Source organism: Brassica oleracea, chromosome C1, assembly GCF_000695525.1.
Source record: "Brassica oleracea var. oleracea cultivar TO1000 chromosome C1, BOL, whole genome shotgun sequence".
In the NCBI taxonomy this organism is placed as follows: domain Eukaryota; kingdom Viridiplantae; phylum Streptophyta; class Magnoliopsida; order Brassicales; family Brassicaceae; genus Brassica; species Brassica oleracea.
This window is the reverse complement of record NC_027748.1, coordinates 24,150,235-24,158,737: the sequence shown is the minus strand read 5'-3', so window position 1 is coordinate 24,158,737 and position 8,503 is coordinate 24,150,235. Positions and strand designations below refer to the sequence as shown.

The 8,503-nt window shown below is 36.6% G+C and overlaps 2 protein-coding genes across 4 annotated transcripts in view; both read left to right on the top strand.

The window, feature by feature from the left end:
• LOC106342277 (cyclin-D3-3-like) lies at positions 1-1,576 on the top strand. Its single transcript, XM_013781160.1, has 4 exons — positions 1-591; positions 681-882; positions 963-1,093; positions 1,190-1,576. The coding sequence occupies exons 1-4, from the start codon at positions 133-135 to the stop codon at positions 1,454-1,456; spliced, it is 1,059 nt and encodes a 352-aa protein (XP_013636614.1). The 5' UTR covers positions 1-132; the 3' UTR covers positions 1,457-1,576.
• A 3,372-nt stretch (positions 1,577-4,948) lies between these two features.
• LOC106304123 overlaps positions 4,949-8,503 on the top strand; it is a 10,872-nt gene continuing 7,317 nt past the window's right edge. For 2 of the 3 annotated variants that reach the window (XM_013740535.1, XM_013740530.1), the window contains exons 1-4: positions 4,949-5,149; positions 5,247-5,637; positions 6,242-6,317; positions 6,410-6,549. In XM_013740535.1, coding sequence (XP_013595989.1) covers positions 5,598-5,637; positions 6,242-6,317; positions 6,410-6,549 — 256 coding nt within the window. In that variant the 5' untranslated portion in view covers positions 4,949-5,149; positions 5,247-5,597. Of the gene's footprint in view, positions 5,150-5,246; positions 6,318-6,409; positions 6,550-8,503 lie in introns of all 3 variants that reach the window. The other variant, XM_013740522.1, reaches the window with a different exon arrangement.

The following is an 8,503-nucleotide window of genomic DNA, read 5'->3' as shown; positions in this document are numbered from 1 at the left end:
TTTCTTCTCTCTGCGGTAGCATCCATAGGGCGGAGAGAGGGAGAGAGAGAGAGCTCTGAAATGGCAGAATGACCAAAGTTCTTTCACAATATCTTCTCCTCCCAAGAGGAAGATAGATAGATAGATAGATAGATGGCTTTCCAAGAAGAGGAAGAGGTTCTAAACGCACCGTTTTGTATGCTTTTCTGCGAGGAAGAGAGGAGCCATGAGTTAGAGGGAGACGAGAGCGTTGTAAAGTTTCCCTTTTTCCATCTGGGTTTTCTCGATCATGACATGTTATGGGATGACGATGAGTTGTTGAGTTTGATTTCGAAAGAAAACGAGTTAAGGCCGTGTCTTTCCGACACAGTCTTAGATGAGTTTCTCGTTCTGTGTCGTGAAAAGGCTCTTGATTGGATCTTTAGAGTGAAAACTTATTATGGGTTTAATGCGCTGACGGCTCTACTCGCTGTTAACTACTTCGATACGTTTCTTACGAGCAGGAAGTTTCAGACAGACAAGCCATGGATGTCTCAGCTTACAGCTGTGGCTTGTCTGTCTTTAGCTGCTAAAGTTGAAGAGATCCGTGTTCCCTTGCTCTTAGATCTTCAAGTAAGTTCACTCCTTTACTCAGATTCAGTTTATGTAATGTCGCTTGACTGTTCGTTGAAATGCCACTCTTTTTGTGTGTGTTTGGTAAGGTGGGAGATGCGAGATATGTCTTTGAGGCTAAGACTATTCAGAGAATGGAGCTTTTGATTCTCTCTACTCTTCAGTGGAGGATGCATCCCGTGACTCCTATCTCATATTTCGATCACATTATCCGGCGATGCAGCTCTAAATCTCACCACGACTTGGAGTTCTTGAGTCGATGTGAATCTCTGTTACTCTCCATTGTTCCTGGTAATGCCTAGATCTCTTGACTTCACATGATTTTCATTGGATCTCTTGGATGCTAAATTGTGTTTGTTCTTGCTTTTCAGATTCGAGGTTTCTAAGCTACAGTCCTTCGGTGTTGGCCACTGCAATAATGGTCTCTGTCGTTGGAGATTCCACGACGTGTGACGAAGCTGAATATGAATCTCAGCTCATGACTCTGCTCAAAGTCGATCCGGTATGTGGTATTAGTAATATGCTTTTGGATCAGTAAATGGCAATGTAGTTAGTGTTAAGATCAAGAACTGATTCTATATTCGTTTGACTTAAACAGGAGAAAGTAAATAAATGCTATGAGTTAGTGTTAGATCACATTCCAAGCAAGAAAAGGATGCAACCCGCTAGTCCAACTGGTGTATTTGATGCATCATTCAACTCTGATAGCTCGAACGAGTCATGGGTTGCTTCTGCTTCTGCATCAGTGTCTGCATCACAGTCTCATGAGCCTCTATTCAAGAGGAGAAGAGTGCAAGAGCAGCAGATGAAGCTGTCTCCAATAAACAGAATGTTTCTCGATGTGTTCACAAGTAGTCCTCGCTAATAATTTTAGAAACATATAAGATATGTTTTCCCCTGTTTTACATATTATCGGCTATATGGTAAGGCAGAAACATTATGTGTTTCACTTGGTTCTTTTGTTAATGGACGGATTCAAATGGTGTACTCTTCAGTATTTGATAATTTGAAAAATCTTTTACTTGTTTCATGGGTTGCATGATGATCAAATTTCACCTTAAATCCTTTGCAATTGTCTTAATCTTTCTTGAACACCAATGTTATCATTATGCTACTTTGTCCTTTTCTGGAAAAATCACATGACACTATTTCTTATTTACTTAGTACAGATTTGAGAAATTTGTCAATTGAATTAAAGAGACAACTAAAGAGTTGGTTGGACAAATATAACCAATTAACACTCTTCTCCAAATCATTTATTCATGGTTCCCTTCATAAACACCGTCGTTATCATTGTGCTGCTTGTCCTTTGTCTGAAAAATCACATGGCATTATTGGTTATTTACTTGGTACAGATTTGGGAAAAATTTCCATTGAATTAAAGAGACAAGTAAAGAGTTGGTTGGCCTTCTTAAGCATTGTTAGCTTCCACAAAACATTTATTAATGGTTCCCATTTCTAGAGGTTTTGATTTGAAAGGATATGAAGTGAGACCAAACAATTGGGTTGGTTTGAGTACTTGTTTCCTTTCAGTAGTGGTGAAAAGCAAAATGGTGTGGGGAAGATATGCACATAACATACGTACACATATCTCATTATTTTATTATATTTACAGTTGCTATGTCATGTCAAAACATTAAATAAAAAGAGTGATTTACGCTATGAGTCAGTTTTTGACTTTTTATTACGTAAAAGAGCAGTTTCTGCTACTAAGGTAGTTTTTGGTGGTTAAAGACATTGTTGGCTTTGTAAAAGTGTAACCGTCAGCTCTTTTTGTGTCACCCTTATAGATCTAGTTAGCTTTTCGTTATATGCACCGCTAACTAAGCGTAACAACAAGAATCTTTTTTTTTTTTTGCTTTTGTTTTAAATTTTCAAAAATGTTGAAACCCAGAAAACGTAGAAAACAGTGAACTTTTTTTGGTTTGCTTTTTTTGGATTTTTTTTTGGATTAGCATTTTCGTCGTCCTTCATTTGATCCTAAACTATTTCTGACCACCAAGACCGGAACATCATGACTTCGCCGCCACCGCGAGTTTAGTACACTCGGCCACAAAGTCAGTTAAAACACATCTATGTTATGGTGATTTGAGTCAAAATCAGTTGTTATATCAAGGAACTATCATATTTGAATGGTAATAATAAAGAAACGAGGTTGAATCAAAGCAAATCATCCCAAAATGGTGATTTATGTCTGAAAAAAAAATGGCCGTAAATTTTGTAGAAAGAGACTGTCGATGAAGAAGAAGATATATAAAATTACAATACTACCCTTCGCTATCATAATTTCATATATCCACAACAAAAAAATTGTGCACATCCGTGAGTCTACATGTGTACAATATAAATTGTGGCGTACATGTGTACAAAAAAAACTTGGACGTATGACATAGAAATACTTTTGTAGCTATGGTAAAAATGTACACTTTAGAATTGATGGGCCAATGATTACACGACCTTTCAATAATAAAAAGATTTCTAAAAAAAATATATAAACTTTCGTATCTCTATCATAATCTCATATGTCGACAACAAAAAAATTGTGCACATCCATGAGTGTACAATAGAAATTGTGGCATACATGTGTACAAAAAAGCAAAACTTGCAAACGTGTACACATAATTATCGAACATGTACACATAATTATCACTGTCCACGTGTACATAAATTCCCAAAACCTTACATGTACATTAGTTCACTTGTACACCTAATAGGTTTTCTAAAACGATGAGCTTGGAAATACATATTCTCTGGCCTTCTTAACTTGTATCGTTGAGTGAAATCTTGTGCAGCAAGCATATCATCATAAGATGAGAACTCATCTATGTCGGTTTCACCTTCATCCCATCTACACAAGTTAAATAAACATAGTTCGAAGACATTACCAGTAAAACCTCACAGATTTTAGACAAATGCTAAATGAACATAATTCAGAGACATTACTTGTAAAACCTCCAAAGTATTGTGTTTCTACAGATATACTGATAGATACATCAACAAGCCCTTAAGGCTTACTTGAGTTCATCTTCCTAAGCTCGTAGCTTCCACTTTCCTCAACTACAAAACTTGATGAACTCTGCTTCTTATACTTAACTAGAAACTCCTTCAAGGAAATAGTTGAAGAGTCATGAAACTTATTCCTTAAGAAGATGAGTTCTTTGAAAGGGCTGAAAGAAATATATTTCAAGATCTTGTCAACAGCAATGATTCTTGTCCAAAGTCTAAAATAGCAAAAAAAAAAATTGAAAATAAGAGCACTAAGTTACAGATCAAATACTTCAAACTATTATGTTAGAGAGTAAAATAAAATGAACAAAAAAAAACAAATTTACGCAAATGTAGCTTAATTTACAGAAAAAATCATTCTCAGAGACATGAGAACATATCTGAATCTGATGGTAGAAGAGAAAGATAAATAAATAGAGAGAGAAAAATAAAGAGAGAGAGAAACCATAAGTTGTCATATTAAAAAGATTAAAAATAAATATTATTTTTTTTATTTAGTTAAGATTTAGTTAGATTTCAATTGTTTTATGAATTGGAAGAGGTGAAACGTGTATTGGGGAAAGAAAAAGTGTCTGAGGAGCATAAACTGCCTTATAGTGTTATTAGTAAGTGCAAAACTGCCCTATAGTGTAATATTTTCAAATAAAAATACCTTCCATGAAGAGTCTTGGTGGAAGAGTCTTGTTGTTACACAGAACCAAATAGCATTGAAGAGATTCAAAAAAAAAAGAAAAAAAAAGGAAAATTGAAGATTTTGGTTGAAAAGGAATGAATGTACCAATCCAAAACCAAACCACTCAGAAGGACTATTTGTTCTGTGATCTCTGAGATCTTGGAAGTAGTACTAGACATTTTAATATTAGAAGAAGAGAAACACTAAATTCTAAAGCTATAAATAATAAAAGGTTGGGAATTAATCTTTCCCTTAGGATGTTAGGAGTTTCATAAAGTTTCGAAGATTAATCGGTGTGTCAATTATTCGATGTTAAAAAACTTACACTCAAATAACCTATTCCATAAATAATCTCACGCAAAAACCAATTGATATAAAGATAGTAGAAACTCTGAGAAAATCACTCTCAAAGACGCATTTTAACTTTACAATATCACAATAAGTCATATTCTATTTGTGACACACGTTTGCCTTGCATAATGTCCATAATACCTTTTAATCAACACCTCACTCTCATTTACTTTTGAAAATATTACTCTTATACTTCTAAGCCTGCCATTTACAGTTTCACATAGTTAGAGCATTTGGGACACTTCTATGCCATGAAAAGTCACCAATGCCCCTTATATTTGAAAACTAGAAAACAAGTACCAGTCGCTATCCATCTTTATGCTTTTCTCTTCCTTACTTTACGAAAGTCGATTTTTGTCTGAACCCTAATTTTCGAAACGTAAGAGTCCCCAAAGCGGCGACCACTTTCAATTGGCTCGCGACCACACTCAATTGGCTCCTCTCTGGTTTCAACTCTCGACGATTTGCAATTGTCTATTCTCTGTTCGCCAAGCCAAACCTTCATCAATATCCGCAGACAAATGACAGGTTTCATCTTTACTCTTTTGTTTCAATTCCCGATCTAGTAATATGTTGTAAACACTAAACCTTATCTCATTTCCACTCTACCTTCATGCGCCGCTAGATAACGACGACACTCTCCGGCCAGATTCCTATCGTCTCTTTGCTACAGACAGCTATCCCAGGAAACGCTTGAACATATACTCAAAACCAGAAATCATCTGTCGTCTTACACAAGATTCTACGAGGCTATCAGAGCATCTTGTTTTGGTGGTCTTTTCGATATACAAGCCGCTGTATCGTGCGAGATGATCCACAACCTCTCTCTCGGCAACTCTTATGCAGCCAACAGTACACATTGTGGCCTGTCGTCAGCGGCAATCCTTTCTGTTTCTCAATTGCAGAATTCCAAGTGGTTACCGGTCTCCCCTGCGCCCCCCTACCTGAGAAATATGTTTCACCAGACTTCAAGTTCATGAACCCTGCAAAGGATCCATGCTGGAAGCGAATTATAGGTAATGACTCACACATCACAATTTCAGAGCTTGGAGATATGCTAGAGAATGACCCCCTCATGCCTTATGAGAGAAGGCTACAGCTTGCGCTTATAATGATCGTAGACGGTGTCCTTTACTTTTTGTGCTTTGGTTGTTTTCTTTTTTACTTTGATGATTTAAACAAAACCGAAAAAGACAATTTCCCAAATATGTTCCCAATTCATGAACCCTAATCTCTGCCTTTTTCTGAATCTTGTCTGGTTGCAATTCCTTGTCATTTTCTCACCCTAATCCATTTCGGTCCTCCACTCCGTGAATCAAAATCATTTTCTTCTCCAAAATTGTTTGTTTCGTGGCCGTCGTCTTTGAGCCACCCTCAAACAAGGCTCCACAAACGCACCTGCTCCACATGAGCAACAGAATATGACATGCTAAGTTAGTTAGTTTATTTTTTGGTTAATTTGGGAACGCTTTGTTACAACAACTGTTCGCTTCGCTTAAGCAATTTCAGTCAAGATCATTGGATTCAAATGATTTTGGTCCAAAAAAATCTCTATCTCTTTTCTTTGATTGTAATTGGCAAATCTGTAGTAACTACCCAAACATTGGAATTTTTTTCCAGACTTGTCATTGTGGATGTGTTGGAGCTATCACATCACCAAGAAGCCTCGTGAAACCACGCAAGGAAGAAAGCTGTGGTGAGTATCATGCTTATTCAGTTCAACACCAATATAATTTGATTTTAACGAAGCTTGTGAACTTCTTGTGTGTGTGTTTTGTCATGTAAAAGGATGAACGATTTTAGTGGAGCAAGAAAGAGTAAAGATATGTTGATGCCGTGGAAGAAGTTAGATGCTAATGAGTTTGGTATACAGAGGTCCTCGATCTCTGAATCTACACGTATGGTTGCCAATAAGCTCAGGAAAAGAGGTATCTATTACTTCTTCTCAAGCTTTGACTTAGGCTTCTGGTTAGATTACGTAGTGTGCTAAAAAATATTTTATCAGCTTTGCTTATGTTATTGTAGTTGTTAGTCTAATGTGAACCCTCACAGAGCTCTTTAGATTGCTTTATACAGTCTTTCTTTTTGATGGAAAAAGTAATGATGGAATAAGTAATGTGAACCCTCTCAAATCTTGTTAGTTATAATGTTCAAACTTTTCATCATGTACATACATGATCTAGACTTTGGTATCCATGTCCATAACTACTCTATAATTCTATTATCCACTCTTTGGTTTGCATGTCCTGTTATCTACATTTTGGTATCCATGTCCATATTTTCTCTGTATAAATGTTAATATTATATATTTAAAAATGAATGTTAAACGATATAAAATTTTATATATAATTTAATGTGATAATTATTTTTGTTTTATATAGTTTAGAATTTGAGATAAAAACTACATGAAACAATGGAATAAGAAAAACGAAGTTACAATTTATACTTACTCCAAACAGAAACACATCTCATGTTTCCTATAAGCAAGGAAATTTCTATCCAAAACACCTCTCGGATTCCGTAAAGAGAAAATGACTAGAATGTATAACAAAAGTTGATAAACATCTTATCTTTTTTAAATGACTAGAATGTTTAGACACCTATAGTAAATGACTCTAAAGGCCTTTGGTTAGTATTTTTTAATTGAAATTACTTTTAAACATATAATCCACATCAGTAATTAAAATTACACATCACCACCACAATAGAAACCAAACCGTCTCTTCTCCAACATAACTAAATCAAAGTTTTTTTTAAAAAACTAACTAAGAACATCATTTTGTCGTCTCGAAGAAGAACCGTCGAAGAAGGAACCGCGAGGATACTCCCACTCTCCGTCATCGACATTGTCTGTGTTAACTTCCTCTTCGTCGAAATAGCTCTCTGTCGTTGTACTCTGTTTTCTCTGTTATCATCGTGCCCGAAATCAGAATTCTGAATAGAATTCTGAACTCGTTTGTACGAAATCGTCTTCGCCTCATTCTTATCTCCGAGTTCGTCTTTTCCGGTAGGATATCGCGACGTTATTTATTGTGTTTTGTTGAGTTTGTGGGTCAGTTATGTATTATATTTCATCTGATTTATATTTTGTTGCGACTGAGATAGGGTTGTGTTGCGGCTGTGATTTTGTTTTGTTGGGGTTTCGTTGCGTCTGAGTTAGGCTTTTGCTGCGGCTGAGTTATGGTTATGTCATGGCTGAGTTATATTTTTGTCGTGAATAACCTAATGTTATGTTTTGACTGTGTTACTCTTATGATGCGGCTGAGTTACTGTTTTGTTGTGGCTAATTTTATTGTTGGGTTATATGATCATATGGATGCTGCTGAAGTTAAATCAAGGGATTACCCACCAAGACTTTACCCTGAAGGGTCTTCTAACCTAGATGGTAAAGTTATTAATCACAATTTCCATCCAGGGCATTTCCCCCACGTTAGAGAAACAATAGGACTTGATGTGTGGGAAGAACTGGTGAACTCTCCCATTGGAGTAGTTGCGAGGCTAGCTGAACGCGAAAGCATGTGGTCTGGTAGGACCGTGAACAGTAGACAACTGCGAGTTATAAAGAAGGAGATATGGTGTCTCGTGGTTGATGAGGCTATCAGGCGTAGCTTGCTCGAGTTTGGTGAGATCATTGGGCTAAACACAGGTCCATTGCCAACAGAATAATTTGATCCTGGTCAATACAACGAGTTTTGGGGGGAGTTGAAGGTGCCGCTTGGGATGGGACCAAAGTTAGATGAACTGAAGGAAGCATTAGTGTTCTGTCCGCTTTGGAGTGGTAGGATTCCCGATCATTGTCGAACAAGAAGTGGTATGAAGATGTGGATCACTTGTACGAATGTCTTCAAACCGGCGGAAATCACTGGGTTGCGTATCAGGTGG